Raw genomic sequence first — 24,613 nt, forward strand, 5'->3', positions numbered from 1 at the left:
GGGAAGAATTAATGCTCAACCATTTTTTTCTCTCCAAATTCTCATTTATTTTCAGTAAATACCCATTGACTTTTAAACACAGCTATTATCTCTTTCATTGCAAAATGGTATCCTAATTAATGACTCAATAGCAAAATAACTGACTGCATGTTCAATTATACCACAGAGCCAATTTTCAGAAAAGCATTTGAACTTTATTTGGATAATCGTAGACATATCTGGGTTCTTCTGGAAACTCACAACAGTAAACACAAAGCTTTTCAATAGCATTGCTTACAGTAGGATCAATTGGCATCGGATGATAGGTGCTACATTGTGAAGTCAAGTAAAGAAACATTGTTTTTATTTGAAGATTACTTGAAGATTTGTAGTCTCATTTTCATTAGTAATCGATGGTATTTTAACAAATATATTATAGGGTAATACCCTTGAGCAGAGATGCACCGACTGTGTTGTGACATAATTGGGCATAGATTTAAAAATAACTTTCTCATACATAGTCTATTGATGCTTTAACGCCTGTACGAGCTTTTTGTGGGCACTGCCCAGTTTAGTCTCGCACTGCAGATGGATGAAAGAAAAATTATATCCAAGAGGTACAAAAAAGGAACAAAAAGAGAATGCCTGAAGAACTGCGTCTGGGGGCAAACAGTACAGGCCAACATATCAGGTACAAAATTGCATGATTGTTGTTGAATATTTGATGTAAACAGATAATACAAATAAATTATCAAAAGTAAACTTCATAATTCAGCTGTATTTCAACAATTAGATGTGGTATGATTCCCTGAAAAACTATTTCCAAACCTAGGCTTTGGAGCTCTAATGTGGAACCAATTTGTAATGCAGTCTAGCTACAAAGTTCACATTGCACATTGTGGGGAAAAGTCCGATTGGTTGGATTTTGCCAACAAATGTTGGTAAATCCATGAGGCACAACTGCCACTTCTCTAGTTGAGTGCCACAAATTTCCGGATTCTTGCAAGGAGAGAAGCATGAATCTGGGGGATTCAGGGAGAGGTGGGATGAGGTTAGACGTGAGAGGCACAGAGAAGAAAAGGGTGAGGATACCATCAATTACAGTGGACGGAAGGGAGCTGCATTTCCTGAAGGAGGAGGACATGCCCAATATACTGGTGTGGAAGTGCTCATCTTGAAAACAGTTGTGGCGCAGACAGGGAAACAGAGAGGGGAAGGTGTGGGATACAGTAGGTTTGTAGTAGATGCCAGTGGTCAGTTTGTCTGCTGAGATGGGCATAGATCAAAGGGAAGAGAGGTATCAGAAATAATCCAAGTGAATTTTGGGGGAAAGTGGAAGTTAGTGACAAAGTTGCCAAGTTCTGCATGGGTGCAAGAGGCAGCACCAATGCATTCATCAATATAGCATTGAAAGATTGGGGAGTGGTGCCACAATAGGTTTGGAACAAAGAATGCTCCACAAAGCCAACAAAGAGGCAAACAGAGCTGAGCCCCTGTGAGTGTATTGTTGAGCTGCTGAGAAGTGTTTACATTTTTTACTTGTAGGTATTATTTTAATATCAGTGATACATGAACATTAACCCAGTATACAAATTCATTGTTTAAAATATCCATTTTAAACATTTCAATCATTTTTATGATTGGAAATGATAAGAGTATTGTGGTATTTTTAAAAATTGTAAGCTTGCATTTAATCAATTGTCACAAGATTTTTTTATTTCACTGTATTTTTCAATCAATAAATGCATTATAACCATGATACTTCACTACTTACATCAATTCTGCAGTAGGAATATCCAAATTCTTGTTTAACCAAAGACAAAAGTATAGTCAGTAATTTATCCAATTCAAATAAAGGTTTCATTTTAGTTTGCAATGCGTCATAACTACCAGAAATACACCATGCTTTATTATCGCAAGTGGAGTAACTTCCAAAATAGCTTACAGTTAAACTGATAACTTAACATCCAGTAGTTTGGAAATCCTAATGGTCCAGCATGTGACTCACTCATGAATCCAGAATATGGAGGTCCGGAGTGCAGGTGTTGAGGCAAGCGTTTTGTGGCTTGCATCAGGGGTTTGGAGAGCGGTTAGGGCCAGGGTCCTGATTGTGGGCCTGTTATGGAGCCAAAGTCAGGAATCGAATCCAAACACCTGCAGTCAGCAACCTGTGCAGGATGGCAGCCAGAGCGTGAGTCTGGAGAACTTGTATATTTCCCATTCCTGTTAATCTCATTGGGTTCTTTGGCAAGTTTATTATACTTCTATGTGGCATGCAAAATAAAATGCGATACAAGTGTATTTGGGTATTCATAGAAATAACATTTGAAGAATCTGCCAGTCCCTAGGGTACTAGATGACCAGAGTACCCTTGAGACTGGCAGATTTTTCAGATGTTATTTCTATGAATACCCAAATACACTTGTAGAATTTATCAAGTAGAAGTTATCAGTAGAGTTTATTGTCATATGCAAAAATACAGTGAGGTACAGGTGCAATGTAGCAGCACCACAGACACCCGGACCCAAACACGAAAAACAGATTATATATAAACTGTACATAAATTACTCATCAAATTTTAAAAGTCTACAATAAACGAGACTTGCACTATTAAGTCCTTAATAGTGCAAGAGGTGGGTTGCAGTATTCTGTTGTCAAGGTAGCATGAGGGTTGTGCAGATTGGTTCAAGAACTTGACAGCTGTTGGAAAGTAGTTGGTCCTAAACCTGGTCCTGTTGGACTTTATGTTTCTGTACCTCCTGCCCGACAGTAGCAGCGAGAAGACCCCACAGTCCATATGGTGGGGATCCTTTATTATACTTCTCGAATTGGAGGCCTGTGACCAGTGGTGAGCCTCAGGGCTCGGTGCTGGGCCCGTTACTGTTTGTCATCTATATCAATGATTTGGAGGAGAATATACATGGCAACATTAGAAAGTATGGAAATGATACAAAAATGGGTGGTTTTGCAGATAGTAAAGATGGTTGTGAAAAATTGCAGCAGGATCTTGATCGATTGGTCAGGTGTGCTAAGGAATTGTTGATGGAATTTAATACAGAGAAATGTGAGGTGTTGCATTTTGGGAAGTCTAACATGAGCAGGACCTACATAATGAATGGTAGGGCTGGCTCTGGGGAGCGTTGTGGAGCAGAGGGATCTAGGAGTGCAGGTGCATGGTTCCTTGAAGGTGGAGTCGCAGGTAGATAGGCTGGTCAAAAAGGCTTTTGGCACATTGGCCTTCGTCAAGCAGAGTATTGAGTATATAAGAGGTACACAAAATTGCTGGAGGAACTCAGCGGGTGCAGCAGCATCTATGGAGCGAAGGAAATAGGCGACGTTTCGGGCCGAAACCCTTCTTCAGACTGATGGGGGGTGGGGAAAGAAAGAAGGAAAAAGGGAGGAGGAGGAGGAGCCCGAGGGCGGGCGGATGGGAGGAGACAGCTAGAGGGTGAAGGAAGGGGAGGGGACAGCACAGGCTAGCCAAATTGGGGGAATTCAATGTTGATGCCATAAGGGCGCAAGGACCCCAGACGGAATATGAGGTGCTGTTCCTCCAATTTCCGCTGTTGCTCACTCTGGCAATGGAGTTGGGAGGTCATGTTGTAGTTGTAATAAGACATTGGTGAGGCCACATTTAGAGTATTGTGTTCAGTTCTGGGCACCATGTTATAGGAAATATGTCGTCAAGCTGGAAAGGGTACAGAGACAATTAACGAGGATCTTGCCAGGACTTGAGGGTCTGAGCTAGAGGGAGAGGTTGAGTAGGATGGGACTATATTCCTTGGAGCGCAGGAGGATGAGAAGTGATCTTATGGAGGTGTATAAAATCATAAGAATTGATCGGATAGGTGCACAGAGCCTCTTACCCAGAGCAGGCGAATCGAGGTCCAGAAGACATAGGTTTAAGGTGAAGGGGAAAAGATTTGATAGGAATCTGAGGGATAACTTTTTCTCACAAAGGGTAGTGGAAAATCTGCCAGAGGAGGTAGTTGAGGCAGGAATTATCCCAACATTTAAGAAACAGTTAGACAGGTATATGGATTGACACAAAAAGCTGGAGTAACTCAGCGGGACAGGCAGCATATCTGGAGAGAAGGAATATGGTGATGTTTTGGGTCAAGTCCCTTCTTCAGACTGCTGTTCCTTCCTACACAGGTACATGGATAGGACAGGTTTGGATGAATATGGACCAAATGTGGGCAGGTGGGACTACTGTAGCTGGGACATGTTGGCCGGTGTGAGCAAGTTGGGCCGAAGGGTCTGTTTCCACACTGTATCACTCTAAATTCTAACTGGTCACTCTAATTCATCATTATTCCAATGCTCTTCAGGAAATTAATATCTACCACCTTTGGTTAACTATGATAATAGAAGCAGTCTTTCCCCCACGTACACAATAAAAATGCTGCCAAAAGCCTGCAATGCAAAATACATTGAGACCTCCTTCAACTTTATAGAAGAAGGGATGATTGATCAAAGAACACCAAAATATTTTCTCAGCTTTAATATTCCTTCCAGCTTATAGGCGCAGTACATTTGTGGCTATTCAAGCTTCGATTACATCTGGCTCTTGGCAGGTACCTATACTGGCTGTGGAGTGAACGGTAAGCTTTGTGCGTCCATCCCCTCCTTACAATTATCCTGCTGACCTGTTACATACTGGCCTTACAACAAGCCAAGAGTTGTAACCACTTCACGTGGCTAATAGTGTAGAATATAAGAGGAACAAGGGAAAAATTAAAGAAAACCCATATTGCAAAACAACAGGTCAGAGTAAGAATCATTGCCTTTTAATCACATCATAAATTTAAATACCATATTTGAATTCCATAGAAAGAAAATCTAGGATAAAAAAGTCTATTTAATCCTATGGCAAATTACACATAATGCCCTGAACTATACTAAATTACTTACCATGAGGGCAATGATTAAACATAAATATGCAAAAATATCTCAGTCCCCTGATAATCTGATAGCAAGATACTTAGCTGAACAGCTAATTCTGAAATGTTATTTTAATAATATTTTAAATTATTAATAATTCATTATTAGTCGAGCATTTGAAAAAATAAAATGTTAAGTCAACAACTTATTTCCCTACCTAGGTCCAGAAACACACTCATGGGAAGTATTAACCTTATCAAAAATGAACTAAATGATTTTACAAGCTTCTTTCTCCATTTAAATCGCAATTAATGCAATGCAGAGTTAATAGCCCTGTCCCACGGTATGAGTTCATTCCAAGAGCTCTCCCGAGTTTAAAAAAAATCAAACTCGTGGTAAGCATGGAGAATGAACGTAGCGGGTACGTCGGAGCTCGGGGACGTCTATTAACGGCTCGTACCGCTAACGGCAGGTACTCGGGAAGACTTGCTAACGGCAGTTAAGCATGGGAAGACTCGTGAAGATTTGTCAACTTTAAAAAAAAAGTCCACGAGAGCCCCGAGTACCGACGAGTGGCCATTACCGTAAATCTAAGAGTTCGAATCAGAACAAACTCGGGAGAACTCTTGGAATGAACTCCTACCGTGGGACAGAGCGAATGAAATATAACATTTCAGTCTAATTAATTAGGGCTGATATCAGTGATTAAGACTGATTGTTTCTTAATATTGTTTATTTACTGGACACAAATACTGCTGTCATTTATCATCCATCCTGAAACTCACTTGAGGTGGTAGTTGAGAGCTATCCTCTTGAGCTGCAGCATGGTGATGCTGCAGTCTCAACTTTATCTGGGAATAGGATTAAATAAATCTCCAGGGACCTAGATTTTACAAATTTATCTCTCATGAGAAAGGAGGGAAGTGCAAGTGCAGTAACTGCAGTGGGAATGCCAAGTCAATGCAAGAATCCTCCTTAATGCCTCTTCTCATTGGCTGAAGAGCTGTTGAATAGCAATGAGGATTTAATCCATGAAGAGACATCATGAACATGACTTTCATCATGTAACAGTGCTGAAGTAATTCAGTGGGTCAGACAGCTCTGGAGAACATAGGTAGGTAACTTTTCAGGTTGGGACCTGAAACATCACCCATCCATATTCTTGAGAGATGCTGCCTGACCCGCTGAGTAACTCCAGCACTATGCCTTTATTTTTGAAAAACGGCATCTGCAGTTCCTTGTGTCATCAATCACTATTTATTTGCCTTGATTTTAGTGACCTGTGGGGAGAGTTGGAAAAAAAAGTTTTTTTGTACTAAATTCTGTGCTCTAATTATTCCATTGTATAAAAGTGAAATGATTCCTGCATTTGGTTTGAATGACAACTTTGTGAATTGATTGTATGAAGATGGTACCGCTGTCACCTGTCATTCTTTTTTTCAGCCTGTTCCTAAATATCCCTCCCGCACCACCCCCTCCCCGGGCACTTTCCGTTGCAACTGCAAGAAATGCAACACCTGTCCCTTCACCTCCCCCCTCGACTCCATCCAAGGTCCCAAGCAGTCGTTCCAGGTGCGACAAAGGTTCACCTGTATCTCCTCCAACCTCATCTACTGCATCCGCTGCTCTAGATGTCAGCTGATTTACATCGGTGAGACCAAGCGTAGGTTGGGCGATCGTTTCGCCGAACACCTCCGCTCAGTCCGCAATAACCTACCTGACCTCCCGGTGGCTCAGCACTTCAACTCCCCCTCCCATTCCCAATCCGACCTCTCTGTCCTGGGTCTCCTCCATTGCCAGAGTGAGCAACAGCGGAAATTGGAGGAACAGCACCTCATATTCCGTCTGGGGACCTTGCGTCCTTATGGCATTAACATAGAATTCTCCCAATTTGGCTAGCCCTTGCTGTCTCCTCCCCTTCCTTAACCCTCTAGCTGTCTCCTCCCACCCTCCCATCCGCCCGCCCTCGGGCTCCTCCTCCTCCTCCCCTTTTCCTTCTTTCTTTCCCCCACCCCCCATCAGTCTGAAGAAGGGTTTCGGCCCGAAACGTCGCCTATTTCCTTCGCTCCATAGATGCTGCTGCACCCGCTGAGTTTCCCCAGCAATTTTGTGTACCCTAAATATGTTATCTTGCTTTTGGGCATGACACTAATGAGTAAGACACAGACATCACAGCACAAATCATTAGAGATCTTTACTCTAATCTTTGCTCTGCATGAGCACTTGTGTAGCAAGAGACCACTTTTTGCAATGTGGAGGTTGTGCTTTCCGTACTGTGCTTATCAGGCGATTGCCCAGAGACAGGGCTCCATGATCAGGAACAAGTTACAAAGAAAATAACCAACGGGTGATAGCAGTCCCATCTTCAAACAAGCAATTTACGAAGTATATCCAAAACCATTCATTCCAACCAAAATTCAGGCATTATTTCCCATTTGCAAATTGGAACCATCTAGAGCACTGAATTGGCTGCCTTTTTTTTTACCACAGAGGATAAAATTTGCATTGTACATGTACCTTTTTCCTTTAATGTGCTGAACTTGTAGCTTTAAAAAACCCACAATTCCCTCATCCTTCCTGAAAGTACAAAACCTGCACCGAATGCACCACATGCTCAACAGGTTCATACCTGCGTGCCAATACCTGCAGACAACGTGCCCAAGCAAAATTGTTAAAATACCATAGAACTCATAACCCAAATTTTATGTTTTAAAATATCAAATCTTCATTTGCACTGAATGTGTAAAAGGTGATTACTTGTAAATGTTTGAAACCACTGTGAATTAAGCAATTGTATCTCCTGTAGATAACATCTGAAGAACATCATTTGCATGTAAATTTGTGAATACCACAATAGCTACAAAAAACTTCTTGGGAGCAAAATGTAAAATACTTTATAGAAAATGTAATTGTGCAATATACCTTAAAAAAAGATGGTTTCACATGGGAGGTATTCTGAGATATACTGTTGTACCCGATCATTGCAATCTAATTCAGAGCTACCGCCTTCAATTTTGCAGTTCAAAAGGTCTATCTCGGTGCAAGCCACTGCACCAAGGAACCTTTGGTGTCCACAACCACATTACAAACTGTTATACTTTAATAATATGCCAAGATGGTTATGACATTGTTACACTTAGAACTTAGAACAATGCTGGACCTTCATCCCAGTCTGAGCTGACCATTATGTCAATCTAAATGGCACATCTGTCTGCATCTGGGCTGTATCCCTCCATCTGGTGCTTGTTCATGCACCAATCTAAATGCTTCTTAAACATCCCAACCAATTAGAGTAAAGATGCCGTGCATTATCTTCCCATCTATTTACATTGCCACTTTCAGGGAGCTATGGATTTGTTCCCCAAGTCACCTCTATACATTAATTTGCCAGAGTCCTGATATTTAATGTATATTTTCCCTTTGCATTTAACCATCCCAAATGCAACACCTCACATTTGCCCAGATTAAATTCCCCCCTGCAATTCCTCTGGCCATGATAACATGGTAGGAACTTAATGATTTATATTTCAGCAATTGTGCAGCTTCACTGCCATGCACAATATGCAAATTGCAATAGTTTTACTGCTACCAGTACAAACATCTCACACTATAAACATGGCAACATAGTGTGGCAACATAGTGTGGCACTATAAACACGGCAACATAGTGTGGCACTATAGGTAGAGCTGCTGCCTCATGACTCCCGTGACTGAGGTTAAATTCCTACCTCCAGTGTAGTCTGTGAGTTTTGACCTCTGACTCTGTTTGGATGGTCCCAGTTTCCTCCCACATACCTGAGACATACTGTAAATGACCCCAAGTCTAGATAGGGGATAAAGTTAATTTGCATGTAAGGAAGAACAGATTACTGCACCTGCAAATGAGTGTATTAATAAAAAAAATCTTTAAATCGTTTAAGAACAGAGACAAAAAAAATGTTTATAATCTGCATTATCCAATCATGAGATACAATAGTCAAGAAACCTTACAGTGCACGTCATTGCTTGCTAGTGGAGAGGCATCTTTTCAAATATCAGATTAATTTGCTTTGCAATTAAATGATATTGTAGTATTGATCACCGTCATTTGGTCATTCCAATTTTAACATGTGCGTTAATAAGATTTCGTACATTCTGCAAAACGTTTACATTGAACATCATGGATGGTGAATGGGAATCACTGAATCTCAGAGATCCTAAGTTAATGAGCTCACAAGTCATGGCTTGTTATTTTAGAACTATTATTTGGACAACTGTCATTTTGTGTTAAAAGGGGTTAGCACAAATGTACAAACATTTGCAGAAACCTCACACATAGATAAAAGTCACAACACAATGGTCTTGTGTTCATTTTATACCCCTTGCGGAGAAACCTAAAATAGTGGTATTAGGTTAAAAATAAATAAACACATCAAGACTTCCAAAGCATTTGACAACAAGATCTTTGTTGTGTAATGCAGGAAATATCTCAGCCAATTTGCACACTCCCACAAAAAAAATATGGTAATGATCAGACTTTTGTTTACAAGAGAAAAATAAGGTGGATAGAGGATAAAAATGGGCCAAAACGCAAGGGAACACACACCTGACTGTGGACAAAAATACTATGATGTATTTTTTACATATTCTGTGGACAAATGGGTCTTTGACACATACAATCTCATTTTGCAAAGTTAAAGTATTTTAGCCTTACACAGGGAATGCATCCTGGAAACTTATTTTTGCCCAAATTAATTGTTGCAGTGGAAATGACTGAAAAAATTAACATCTAAAACAGATGGGTCTGAAATTAGGGTCATATTGAAAAGACTGCACCAGAGAAAATAATTCCCCTCTCTCAAAATTCCGATAAAATTAATTACTCGCATGACCAATTTTTTTAAAGATTACACTGAAAGATCTCAAAAATATTACTAATTTAAAGATTAAATAATGGCACAATTTCAGCGAAGGGTTGGATGATAAAATGATACTAGGTTTGAGTTGGCATTGGTTAGTCCTTTGGAACACAAGATTTTAAAATAACAATGTTAAATAGTATAATCTATGTAGCGACGGGTGAATTCGTGTTTAGTTGCTCTATCACCTTGAAATTAATCGCTGGAGCTGCACAAAATAATCATAATTCATAGTCTGCTCATACTGCTGACTTTGTTAACTGGTTTGGGCTGAATTCACCATGAGTCAAACCCTTCATGATCACAGAACTAGGTCTAGTATTACACTAATTTCAGCTAATGATTTAAAACTAAAACACAACATAAGGTCACTGATACCAAACACATTTGTAATAATTACTATACTGGCAATTCAGTTTTAATTGCATACACCCTCTGCTTCGTACAAATATATTTAACCATTTTTTATTTCCAATCCTGGATAATATGTAATAAAGTCAGTTTCTTGAATGTCCGAAAAGAGTAAAACATAGAAAAAGAGCAGATGAAAAATAAATGCTAACACAAGTGAGAATCAAGCTGATTATTGAATGTTCAGAGGGGAGGTAAAACAAAATGAGCACTTGAAAGGGAGCATTTGAAATGACTGGCAAAACATGAAAAGGGAATCAAAAATATTTTCGAGTAATATGAATGGGTAAAGGTTTTTAAGAGAAGAGGCCAATCAGAGATCATAGAGGAAAATCTATTCATGCAGACATAGCTGAAATACAATACGAGTTTGCTACATCAGTCTTCACCAAGGAAGGCAAGACTGCTGGAATAGAAAAGGAGGCACATGGAAGGTCGCTGCATAAAATGGATGATCTGCTGGCCCTTGTGATAGATTATAATTCCAGTTTACTCCTGAAAAAGGTGTCAGAGAAGTAGAAACTTGCAACTGTTATATCGTTATTCGATTTTTCCCTGTTATCTTATCCAAGCAGACAGAACAGAACAGGTAGGTTCATCTTAGTGGTAGAGTTCTGAAAATGATAGTCAAGAACAAAATTGGTAATTGCCTAGACAAATATGCATTGATTAGAGAAATACAGCATGGATTTAAAGAAAATCATGTCCAAATAATATTAGAGTTTTCTGATTAAGTTATAATAAGGGCTATATGTGTACCTCCAAAGAGGTGTCACATAATCAATGTCATTAAGTTTGAAAGTCACTAAGTAAAATGGACTATAGCAATATGGATAGAAAATTGGTCAACAGAAATCAAAGCAGCAGCGAGATGTTTTATGGACAGGACGGGTGTGTGGAAAGGAGTTTCTCAGGTGTAGGCACTGCTCTACTCAATCTATTTGAAACTGGATGCACAGGGCACATGCTGCAAATCTGCAGACATCTTTGAAGGTGCAGTGATCTACAAGCCAGACAAGGCCAGATTGATGAAATGGTAACTAGCAACATTTAATATTGAGAAATACAAAGTTTTACATTTTGTAGGAAGAATAGGAGGGAATATAAACTGACACAATTCTAAAAATGCTAGAATGCCAAAGGGTGTACATGAATAGCTCATGGAAATTATCAGAACATGTTGTGGTGGTTAAATTGTATTGTAATTGTATTGTAATTAATTTATTAGCCAAGTATGTAAAAACATATAATACAAAGCAACAAAATCATGTCAAACCTTTGTGGTTTGGCCACGATTGAAGTAATATTCTGGGCCCCACACTGGGAAAAGTGTGAAGGCTTTGAAAAGAATGCAGAAGAGACATACCAAAATGCTTATTTGATTATTTATAAGATTCAGCTGGAGTTGTTTTCCTTGGAACAGAGAAGGCAATGTGAAGATCAGATAGAGCTATTTAAAAATCATGAAGAGTATCGGTGGAGTAGGTAACTGTTCCTAAAGCTGGAAGCATTGCTAGGTCTAATAGTGGAGGTCAATTTAATCAGGAATTTCTTCTTGTCGTGTCACTACGTTTTTCCAAGCCACTGCATAACGCAGGGTCTGGCACATGGGTTGAAGACTTTTAGATCTTCTGGTTTGCAGAACTTTTTTCCCTGTTGCCAGCCAGGCAACCAAGGCAGCTTTTTAGGTCGCCAAATGACAGTTTAGGTGGTCATTTAAGACGGCTTGCATGACACGTGCAATAATGTGCTAGGACGAAGTGCGTAGTTACCAGTCGGAATTACGCTCAATGAAGCATTCACATATTATTTCTGCTTGAAATAAAGTCACAAACTAAACATAGTCACCAATCAAGACATGATATATACCACAATGACATGCAGCAAAATTATAATATAGTATCTCAACTCTTTTTACACATTACAATTAATGCAATTTCTATTATTTCTTTCCACTTCCAAACAAAAATGTGGTTGGATTATTCAGCATATGATCAACCTGTGTCAATAAAACCTGGACCATGGTAACATATATGCTTAACCATTCACACTACAGATTGATGCAAGCATGTTTTCTGTGAAGGACCGAAAATTATCATGACATGGCCAAAGCATGGGTCGTTATTGCTATTGGTACAGAAACACTCTCGCTTCCCACATAATTTATCCACAACAAAATATACAGGTTGCAAGGAAATTTCTAAAGGCATTTTATGATAATAGCTGTTAAAACCGACTATACCCATCTGACAGGTACATTACACTAACTGACAAGAGATGGTCAAAGGACATAACTGCAGCAAATGTTCTTTTGGTAATATGTTTAAAGGTGTCAAAACGCCACATTACCGGACATCCAGATTAGATGTATGTGCTGTGAACAACAATGAAGATACCCAGTTTGTATGCACCAGATTTAAAAAAAAATATTGACAAATGCTGTTTCCATCATTCCCACCACAATTAACGTTAAAATTTCAACTGAAATATCTCCTGACCAAATTTGTGATGTATATGACCGACTGTAGAAGTAAAACCTGGATAAATCCAACGTATAGTTGTGAATGTTGCTCATTAAATAACTACAGTACTGATACTCCATAATAAGAGCATTGATTTGCCGTTAAAATGAATTCTGTAATAACGTGTCAACGGTAGCAGTGACAATCGAACACTGCGGTTTTAATGTTTCACGAGTCCATAATTTAATTAATCCATCTTTTTATGGATTAAAACAAATAATAACATTGGGAATTAAAACACAGTTGATTGCATTCTGTTAATATAAGTTAACATAGTCAATATTCGCTCTGAAGACATTTCCAGCACAATAGCGTCGGGGGGGGGGGAGGGGGGGGGGGGATGTGGATCAGTGCGGGATGGATAAATGGGGGGGGGGGGGGGTTGAGAAGGCAATTGTTGCGGAATGGATGGATTGAGGCAGGGGAATTAGTGCATGTTGGTTGGAGTAGGTATAATTGTGAGGTGAGAGCGCGGGGGATGTCAGAGTAGTTGAATGGGGGGGATCAGTACGGGATGGACGGGGGGGGGGGATCTGTGCAGGATGGATGGGGAAGATCAGTACAGGATGGATGGAGAGTATCAGTGCAGAATGAATGGGGGGGGGGGTCAGTACAGGATGGATGGGGCAGGGGGATCAGCGCAGGATGAACGGGCGCATCAGTACAGGATGAATGGGGGGGGTGGGTCAGTACAGTGTGGATCGGATGGTCTGTGCAGGATGAATGGGGGGGGGATCACTACAGAATGAATGGGGGATCACTACAGGATGAATGGATGGATCACTGCAGGATGAATGGGATCGCTACAGGATGAATGGGAGGGGGGTGAAATCAGTAAAAGATGAACGGGGAGATCACTACAGGATGGATGGGGAGGATCAGTACAGGATGAATGGGGGGAGGAGGTGGATCAGTACAGGATGAATGGGGGGGGGGATCAGTACAGGATGAATGGGGGGGGATCAGTGCAGGATGGATGGGGGAACAGTGCAGGATGAATAGGAAGGGGGTCAATACAGGATGAATTGGGGGACCAGTGTAGGATGGATGGGGAGTGGCAGGAGAATCAATGCGAGGTGGATAGGGTGATCAGCGCAGGATGAATAGATTGGGGGGGGGGGGGGGGGGCGGGTGTTATATGGGGAGGGGAGCACAGGGGGTGTCATTGAGCACTGAATAGAGGCGGGAATGGGGATCAGTGCGGGAGAGAGGTAGCCTTGGCCGTCCCTGTCCACCGCCAAGTGCCGCTGCCAAAGGGGGAGGCAGTTGGGATCTCCTCGCCACCGCCTCACCTCCTCCGCCAGCCAACTGGAAGATGGTTCTGCATGCTGCGTTTATCACCTGATGCAACTTCGATTGGGCAGGTATATTCGGCTGCTGAATAGCATAGTGTAAGGGCAGTACTCCGGATGGTTCCTGGATTTGATCCCCATTTAGAGTTGGCCAGCTTTCTCAGGATGTTGTTTCTGGCTACTATCTTTGCTTTTGTCTTGATAACATGGTCTTTGTAGCTAAGGGTGCGGTCCTGAGTAACTTTTAGGTATTTGAGTTTGGCTGAGTAGGCTAGACTCTTCATATACCAGTGAACAGTTAATTTGCGGTTCGCATCACAGTTCTTGAGGTGGAAGGCGCTAATTTGTGTTTGTCTGGGTTTGCCCGCAAATGATTTAGGTGCATAGTAGATGGTAAGGCGGTCTAATGCTTCATTGAGGGACTTCTCAAGTTCTCAAGTTCTGCGAAGGACTGACACTAAGATGTGGTACAGAGGCCACCAGCATACAGGAAGCTTCTGGTGCTTGGGTGGATGGATTGGTCGTTGGTGTAAATGTTGAAAAGCCGAGGGGCAAGAACACTGCCGTGAGGAAGCCCATTCTTTTGTCTTCGCAATCACCCCAGAGGTCTACAAAGAAGCGTCTATTCTCCAGAATGTTTTGGATCAGAGCTGTCAAATTTGCATCCTTTGTGATCTTGGATAGCTTTTGCACAAGTATTCGATGGTTGACTATATCATAAGCCGCTGACAGGTCTACAAAAGTGGCACTGGTAGTAAGTCTTTTCTTATAGCCATCCTCAATGAATTGGGTCAGATTCAGGCGCTGGCTTGTGCAGGGTTTTGAAGCCTGCTTGTTCAGGAATAAGCTGCTGGTCTGTGATGGGGCCCAGGCGATTCAAGATTAGCCTCTCAAATAATTTGTATGCGTGACGGAACAGGAGATGGGTCGGAAGTTCTTGGGGTCGGCTGGATCTTTTACAGGCTTCAGTATAGCCACTATCTTTGTAGCCACAAGCGCCTTGAGTATTCTAGAAAGGCGCTATATAAATCCCATCCATTATTATTATTATTATCTTTGCTCATCACCACATCTTTGGTAGCTTGTTAGTTCTGAGACAACTGTTGAATAGGTCAAGAAGCCACTGTTTGACGGCTGGTCCTAGGTGTTTGACATTCACATAGAGTGTCATCAAGTCCAGCTGCTTTGCAGTTCTTCATTACTTTGATGCCAAGGAGGAGTCTACCATGGTGAAGGGTCTGGTAAGGTTAGTATCCCCTTGTTGATTTTCTGTTGTCTTCGGGACCTTAGCTCTGGGTTTCTTCAACTGTTCACAAGGAGCTGATGAGCAACTTGGTCTGCTGTGACATCATATCGGGATTGAGGTTTTGTGCAGTCGTTTCCTAACATCCTTATCGTCTTCCAGGCTTTCCTGCTGCTACGAGTCATGATTGTAGGCTCGATCAGTTCTTGCCACCTCCTGCATCTCTTGGTTGACACCGCTTCGATAATTCATTCCCCAGTTATCAGAGTATCATCTCCAAAGGGATTAGCCTGGAAACAGTTGGTGTATTCCTTAAGGAGTTCCTTAGCTTGCTCTGACAGTCCAGGTATGAAGTTTACTTGGCATCCTTTGGGGATGTTCTTCCTAAAGGATTTTTTCAGCATTTCTACAAAGACATCGTAGTTGGCTGGTAATGCTTGTAGGTCGATGATTGCGGCATCCAGTTCAGTTGCAAAATTCTCCCAGTTTGCCTTTCTAAGATTGAAGCGACGTCTGAAGGGAACCAGATGAGGAGCAATCACTGCATTGTTCCCGACTCCAATGGGTTGGTGTTGGGAGTTTGGGAATGGGTCAAGGACGATTTTCTCACATTGGTTGGCAATGCTGTTTGAGCATTCACGTCGCGGTCCCTATCAAGTTTTACACCTGCGAATCCTTCTACCATGCTCCACTAACTAATCAGGAACTGAACACGCAGGTAAGTAAAGAATTTGCAGAACTATGGACAGAGGGCAGGGAAATACAACTAGCCTATCCGTGCAAAGATCCAACAGACTCAATAGGTCTGTTTTGTGTACTTGCTGTAATTTTAATCGGGTTGTTTTGAACTTTCCTTACAGATGATAACCAGAATGTTTTAAAGCAATAAAAGCTCCTAGTCATGTATTATCTAGAAGAGTATAAAAACTTTCAGGTCTACCTTCCCAGACACCCCTAATTACTTTGTAAACTGCATTTTAAGATAACATTGAAAGTTAAAAACATGATAGGCTTGTTAAATACATTTACCCCCACACATATTGACATTGTCTGACAAATTCACTTTTCATCTTACTGGCTGATCTATATCCTTATGTTGTTAATGACAGGGTGTGCCAAGCAAAGTTGATAAACAGAAGAGTTCTGGGGTTCAAGGTCCACAGTTCCCTGACAGCAAGAACAGATAGGATAATGAAGAAGGCACGTGACAAGCTTGCCTTCATGGGTTGGGACATAAAAGTGGGATGTTATGTTGTGACTTTATTAAACATAGTTGAAGGTTGCCAAACAATTGGAAGTAAGTGATTGGGCTGGAGAGTATGCATGGGGAGATTCACCAGGGAGGCATGGATTTTACTGTATATAGTTTAGAGATATAATCTGGAAATGGGTCCTTCGGCCCACCAAATCCAAATTAACCAGCCATCATCCATACACGTTCCATCCTATAAACAAGGAGACAATTTACAGAAGCCAATTAACTTACAAACCTGCTCATCTTTGGAATGTGGAAGGAAACCAAAGATAATCCACACGGTCACAGGGAGAACATACAAACTCCGTAGACAGCACCCTTAGTCAGGTCTCTGGCACCGTGTGGCAGCATCTCTACTGCTGTGCCACTGTGCTGCCCTTTCCTGGGCCAGCAAAGCTGATAAACACCCTGGCTGTCAGAATGCCCTTCTTCATGGCCCCTGAACATTAGACAACACAAAAATTGTGGATTTAGCCAAAACCACAACCAGGCTCATAGGAAGTACTCGAATCTCTCTCTTTCCCCTTCCCCCAATATACCAAGCTCAATTAAATTTAAGAATTTGAGCACGGTTTAAAGTATAAGTACAAAGCACGAGTGACTAATTGCCATTTCCTTAATGAGTTGGGCAAGTGAATAATTTTACGATGTTTCCAGATTAGCACACAGAAATACCTCTGCTTATTACACAATCTGTTGATGTGTCAAAATTTGTAACCCATCTTAGCCAGTTTCCTTAATGTGTTGAATTGTTGCAACATCAAAATCCCTCTTCCTGCAAGCAGATATTCACAAAGATGGATCTCACTCTCTTTGCACCGAGATGCAACTTGATCAAAACACAATGATGTGGGGATAGAGATGAGAAGCCATGTCAAAGCTATCCTCATCGAATTTTCTTCCATAATTTCCACTAGTGGGAGAGTCTAGGACCAGAGGTCATAGCCTCAGAATTAAAGGTCGTTCCTTTAGGAAGGAGATGAGGAGGAATTTCTTTAAATAGACACAAAAAGCTGGAGTAACTCAGCGGGACAGGCAGCATCTCTGGAGAGAAGGAATGGGCGATGTTTCGGGTCGAGACCCTCCTTCAGACAGGTACTGACAGTTGATCTGTGACATTGCTCAACTTAGTTCTCCTTCCATGCCCGGCGTTCCACTGGCTGCGATGTAACGGCACCAGCAGGCCCTCGCTCTGACTCTCCCGCAGTTCCGGGACTCACCCACCCAGACCTGCAATGCACTCAACTTTATTTAATTCTACGCCAGATTCAAGCCTTCAATAAATGGTTCCTCGTTTATTTCTCCAACGATTAATTTCTTTAGTCAGAGGGTGGTGAATCTGTGGAATTCATTGCCACAGAAGGCTGTGGAGGCCAAGTCAATGGATATTTTTTAATGCAGAGAGAAATAGATTCTTGATTAGTAAAGGTGTCAGGAGTTTATGGGGAGAAGGCAGGAGAATGGGGTTAAGAGGGAAAGATAGATGAGCCATGAGCGGAGACTTGATGCGCCAAATGGTCTAATTCTGCTCCTATCACAGATGAACATAATTTCATCAATGTGCTTCTACCCAGGTAGAGTCCCACATAACTCAACAGTCACCCACATGGCGCCGTGGGCGGCTGAAGGCTCCCACAGGGTGCAGCGGCCAACGGAGAAGTCGGCGCTGCGAGGTCGAAGTCCAAGCGGTAGGAGTCCTGGAGGTCTGGTTGGGGACAGAGTCCCTGGAGGTCAAGCAGAGGTTGGAGCCTAGATAGTCGGAGCCCCGCAGTCATAGCCATGGCGGTTATGTTGCGTCGCCGAGAACAAAGAGGGACCCAGTGTGAGGGTACGAAGAAGGGACGAGTACTTTTTGTAACTTTGTGGCTACTCTTTTGAGTACTATATATGGAAAAACAAAGAATTTCACTGTACCTAGGGACAAGTCACAATAAAGTATCATCATCGGATGTCACTCAGAAAATGATAGAAACAAAGAACTGCAGATGTTGGATAATATGCAAAATTACACAAAGTGCTGAAGTAACTCAGCAGGTCAGACAGCATCACTGAAGAACATAGAAAGGTGACATTTCGGGTTGAGACTTCTTCTGAAGAAGGGAATCAACCTTTCCATGTTGTCCAGAGATGCTGGCTGACCTACTGAGTTACTCCAGCACTTTATAACCTTTTGTCGCCCAAATATTGCGTTCACATTGCATAAAAAAGGGCAATGATCAACATCTAATTTGCTCAGAGAATGTGCATCAACGTGCCTGATCTGAAATGCACGCCTCAGTTTTACTTTTGTGAACCACTCATTGATGTCATCTTGACCCTTGTGTACTTGCCATAAAATAAAATTTTGAAAATCCAATTATATCAATACAACTGCGTTTACAACTTTCCCCCTCCTTCGCCTGTTGAACAACCAACACAAGATTCACCTTCATCTTATTTACCAGTACGACACCACTTCTCGGCACCTCAACAAAATCAAACAATGGGAAATGTAATACCAGTTTCAGTACAGTAATAAAACGGAAATAATATAGTGCAAACACATTTTTGCAATAAAACACACCAGTCCATGCAGCAAAAACAAGCTGAAGTGTTTACAAACAAATTGAAATTGAACAGTGTTATGACATCTGATGACATCTTTATTGGGGTGCTGGATTAACACATGCTAGTAGATGCATTGGAAACTTGTTGAACTTTGCGCATAAGACCAATTCACATCACCACAGAATGTTCCTTGACAGTCAGTACATTATATTGGACTGTTAATTTAACTCATTTGAAGTCATAGTTTGCAGTTAGAACTCACTAACTCACGAGTAGCATATGATAGCACATGAAAGAAAGCAAAAGTTTATATAGAATCCATCCAAAGAGCAGGTCATCTCCAGAGAAAAATAAAGATAAAAACTGAAATTGCTGAAAAGTCAGCAGATGGACAAAAACAGGATTTGGAAACCTCCTGCAGTTTCAATCGGTGCATTTGTCCTACTGCTGAGAGTCTCGCCCTTGTATCACCCGCAGGAATATTTCGCATATAAAACTTAGCGGGTTTTAAAGTCCCACTCACGTCTCACGTGTTAATTTAAAGGGAGTTATATTGACGCCCACCGAAGCAGCATGGTGTGGAAACTGGACACTGCAGTTCAAGTTTCCTCACTAGCGCGAATCAGATCAGGATTTCTCCTTCCCTAACTACTTCGCCTTGCGGTCGAGGGAGGAGAGGAGAGATGAAAAGGAGCGGTATGGTTGGAACATTTCGTTTTTTTGCACAGCGGTGCTTTCTTTTCCCGAGCGAAGGGAAAGAGGAGGAAGGTGCATTCGAGATTGCAGCCAAAGGGTGGTGCAATCTTCTCCCGTCTCTGCAATGCTTTAGGGATAGGTTTTTTTTTTTTGCCATTGATTTAGGGGGAGGGGGGGGGAGTTTTTGTTTTTTTTTGCACTGACCATCGCTGTCCTCGTCCATGGCTCCCCCTCCGGCTCTCCTCGAGCGCCGCTGCCCGCCAACTGCCTGAGCTCGCGCCGGCCCGGGCTCCGTCTCGAGCGGCCGCTGCCGCCTGCCCTGACGTCACGCCCCCCGCCTCCCGCTTACCCTCACACTGAGGGCGGGGCCAATGCTGGCGAGCACATGACCCGACTGGATGGGCACGGAGTGAGACAAGGTCGCGGCTGCACCTTCACAGCAAAGCCGTGCCCGATGCAACTCCGGCGGCTTCACCAGCCTTGCCCATTGCAACCCGGCTGCTTCACCAGCCCCGTCTTTGCCCATTGCAAGTCCAACCCGGCGGCTTCACCAGCCCCGTCCATGTCCATTTGCAACCCCGGCTGCTTGACCCACCAGCCTTGTCCATTGCAACCCAACTGCTTAACCCACCAGCTCTGTCCTTGCCCAATGAAACCCCAGCTGCTCGATCCAACCAGTCCTGCCCTTGCCCATTGCAAACCCGCTACTTGACCCACCAGCCCTTAGCCATTGCAACCCAGCTGCTTGCTCCACCAGCTCTGACCTTGCCCATTGTAACTCGGCTGCTTGCCATACCAGCCCTGATCTTGCCCCTTGCAACCCCGTCGACAACCCACCAGCGCAGCCCTGCCCATTACAACCCTGGCGGATTGACCCACCAGCCGTCAGGGTTTCCGAAGATCTCTCCTGGTCCCAGAACACTGATGCAATTATAAAGAGAGCACATGAGCGCCTCTACTTCCTGAGAAGATTACGGAGAGTCGGTATGTTGAGGAGGACTCTCGAACCTCTACAGGTGCACAGTAGAGAGCATGCTGACCGGTTGCATCGTGGCTTGGTTCAGCAACTTGTGCGCCCATGAGCGGAAAAGACTGCAAAAAGTTGTAAACACTGCCTAGTCCATCATCGGCTCTGATCTCCCTACCATCAAGGGGATCTACCACAGTCGCTGCCTCAAAAAGGCTGGCAGCATCATCAAGGGGCCACACCATCCTGGCCACACACTCATCTCTCAGGTAGAAGGTACAGGAGGCTGAAATCTGCAACATCCAGGTTCAGGAACAGCGCCTTCCCCACAGCCATCAGACAGACAGAGAGACAGAGAGACAGAGAGAGAGACAGAGAGAGAGAGAGAGAATCTATATCTATATCTATAGATATATATTGAATGGTATATGGGCACACTGATCTGTTCTGTATTTATGCCTACAATATTCTGTTGTGCTGAAGCAAAGCAAGAATTTCATTGTCCTCTCTGGCACACATGACAATAAACTCTCTTGAATCTTGAATCTGTCCTGTGCATCCTCAAGTCAAACCCCTCAAATCCTGCCAAAATGCACTCTTCCCTGCAAGCCAAAGATCTTCCCTTGTGCTGCGATTGCACAATTTATTTTTGTACCATTAATACCATTGTACCCACCCCCCCCCCCCTCCCCCCAACCACAATCAATTTGAAGAAGGGTCCTGACCCAAAACGTCACCTAATCATGCTCTCCAGAGATGCTGCTTAATGAGTTACTCCAGCACTGTGTAGGAAGGAACTGCTGTTGCTGGTTTAAACTGTAGACACAAAAAGTTGGAGTAACTCAGCCGAACAGGCAGGCAGTGCGACATGCTGCCTGTCCCGCTGAGTTACTCCAGCTTTTGGTGTCTACTCCAGCATCGTGTCATTATTTCGTAAATCAGCATTTGCAGTTCCTTCTATCCCTATAATAATTTTTGACTGAACTAAACCAATGGCAATAAATTACCAATTACTCTGCAAGATGGTAAAGCATTACTTTGCCATCAATGTCCAACATTGTGAGTATTCTTTCATTCACATAATTACAACTTTTTACCTCACTGAAATTTTTAATGTGCTATTGCTATACACATCATTATCCTTGTTCAGGTCAACATACAGGTATATGGGCTTTATTGTACTTAATATTAAATTATGAATACTTTTTTTGTGAAGGATAAGGTTTGTAGGTCAATTGACTTCTGTAAATTGTCCCTAGTGTGTAGGATGGTGCTAGGGTACAGAGTGATCGCTGGTCAGCGGGGACTTGCTGGGCCGAAGGGCCTGATTCCGCATTGTATCTTTAAAGTCTAAATAATGAGTCAAATGGACCACACAGGAACTAAATCTGCAACCAATCATCCTTTACAAGCAGTAACTTCATAATAATTGCAGAATAAGAACCAGACAAAAATTAGAGCTGATGGTTCTTGGAGATCAGGAATTAATCCTAGTTTTGTTCAGAAAGATAACTGTTTCCTATCTACCTCATCATGTAGCACCCAAAATATATGGCAGCACATTGACAACATACTACTTCCATCTATTCTGCCTCAAATTGGCATTTATTCTTTCCTCATCTTTTGTCATCTTCAGTCCATTCTTCATAATTTGTGAGAAAATGGATGAACAAGGACTGTCTGTTGACACACCTAGTGGTAGCATTGGAGATTTAGACATTGTAACATTTTCACAGCTACTCTGTTTAGTTTATTGTCATGTGTACCGAGGTACAGTGAAAATATTTTGTTCTGTGCTATCCAGTCAGCAGAAAGGCAGTACATGATTACAATCGAGCCATTTACAGTGCAAAGACACATGATTAGAACAACGTTTACTGCAAAGTAAAGCCAGCAAAATCAGATCAAGGATAGTCCAATGGTCACTAGACTGCTTTCTGGTTGAGGTAGAATGATTCAGTTGCCTGATAACAGCTGGGAAGAAACTGTCCCTGAATCTGGAGGTGTGCGTTATCATACTTCTTTACATTTTGCCTGATGGGAGAGGGGAGAAGATGGAGTGGCCAGGGTGCGAGGTGCTTGATTATGATGCTGGCCTTGCCGAAGCAGCGTGAGGTATAAATGGACTCAATAGAAGGGAGGCTGGTTTGTGCGATGGTCTGGGCTGCATCCACAATTTGCTGCAATTTCTTGCCGTCTTGGATGGAGCTATTCCCAGACCAAGCTGTGATACATCCTGATAAAATGCTTTCCATGGCACATTTGTGGAAGTAGGTGAGAGTTGTAGGGGACATGCCAGACTTCCTAAGCCTTCTAAGGAAGTAGAGGCATTGGTGTGCTTTCTTGCTTGTTGTTTCAATATGGGTGTCCAGGAGAAGATATTGGTGATAGACAAAATGCTGGAGTAACGCAGCAGGACAGGCAGCATCTCTGGGGAGAAGGAATGGGTGACGTTTTAGGTCAAGACCCTTCTTCACACTTCTTCTTCAGAAGTCATTGGTGATATCGATTCCCAGGAATTTGAATTTTTCTACTTCGGCACTGTCAATACAAATTGGGATATGTGTACTGCTTCGCTTCCTGAAGTCGATCACCAACTCCTCCATCTTGCTTTAACTGCTGAATATAACAAAAAAAAAATCATGCAATGTAAGTATGTTAAAATTCCCCAGCACTCCAACCTGGGATGTAAAACAAAACATAGAAATAAGGAGGGTTATCCATCTTCTTAGAGTCATAGTGATACAGTGTGGAAACAGGCCCTTCTGCCCAACTTGCCCACACCGGCCAACATGTCCCAGCGACACTAGTCCCACCTGCCTGCGCTTGGTCCATATACCTCTTCAGAGATGCTGCCTGAAACAAGGAATTGCAGATGCTGGTTTACAAAAAGTTTTAGGTCAGGACTTTTTCAGCTCAACCCAAAATGTCACCTATCCATGCAAATCAAAGTGATTTTTACTTATGCTATATAGGGAGCATCTGGTAGAAAGCTGACAACAGGCTCCTTTGAATTTTAAGTAAACTTTCTATGAGTCTTGGAAATAATCTACATACAAATTCTTTGCAATTATGAAAAGCAATAAGGCAGATTCATTATCTGGGCACAACCAATTTAATAGTACCTTTTAAGAGCTAAATAGACATATACAAATTTGTTTGACTGGGGGTGGAGGAGAGGGTAGAAACACAGAAAAATAGGTGCAGGAGTAGGCCATTCGGCCCTTTGAGCCAGCACCGCCATTCAATATGATCATGGCCGATCATCTAAAATCAGTACCCCGTTCCTGCTTTTTCCCCATAACACTCGATTCATTTAGTCCTAAGAGCTAAATCTAACTCTCTTTTGAAAACATCCAGCGAAGTGGCCTCCACTGCCTTATGTGACAGAGAGTTCCATAGATACACAACTCTCTGGGTGAAAAAGGTTTTCCTCATCTCAGTCCTAAATGAGTCTTAAACCCCTTATTCTTAAACTGTGACCCCTGGTTCTGGACTCCTCTAACATCGTTTTTCCTGCATCTAGGTAAATTTTAGATTTTAACCATAGCAATTGTGCTTGCATATCAGATATTTACTTTGCATATTCACAACTTCTGTTTGTGAAAAAGTGTTCTTGGGAAATTTGTCCTTGTAATCACTAAGTGCAACCATCTTCAGTACTCAGAATTTGAGGCTGATGTTTAACAGATGAGCTGACGTAATGCTTTGTGTTACTGTAACGATACTCCAAAACAAGTGCTTGGTTACCCTCCAAAAACTCAAGCTTAGCCAAGACTCTGTTGTCCATATTTCAACTCAAATCAAGTCCTGTAGAACTTCTCCCAAGCCAACAAAGGTCAATGTGGCATTCTGGTAACAGTGTTGCCAGGGACCGGAATTTGAACCTGGCCACAGCTGCTGCGTGTGCGGAGTTCGTA

General features: G+C 42.4%; 1 protein-coding gene across 1 annotated transcript in view; it reads right to left on the reverse strand.

Moving 5' to 3' along the window:
• cyth1 (cytohesin 1) overlaps window positions 1-20,045 on the reverse strand; it is a 178,460-nt gene extending 158,415 nt beyond the window's left edge. Inside the window, exon 1 of the mRNA XM_033044279.1 lies at window positions 19,931-20,045. Coding sequence (XP_032900170.1) covers window positions 19,931-19,949 — 19 coding nt within the window. The 5' untranslated portion in view covers window positions 19,950-20,045. The remainder of the gene's footprint in view (window positions 1-19,930) is intronic.
• Window positions 20,046-24,613: the final 4,568 nt, after the last annotated feature.

The sequence above is a fragment of the Amblyraja radiata genome, chromosome 26 (genome assembly GCF_010909765.2).
Source record: "Amblyraja radiata isolate CabotCenter1 chromosome 26, sAmbRad1.1.pri, whole genome shotgun sequence".
NCBI lineage: Eukaryota > Metazoa > Chordata > Chondrichthyes > Rajiformes > Rajidae > Amblyraja > Amblyraja radiata.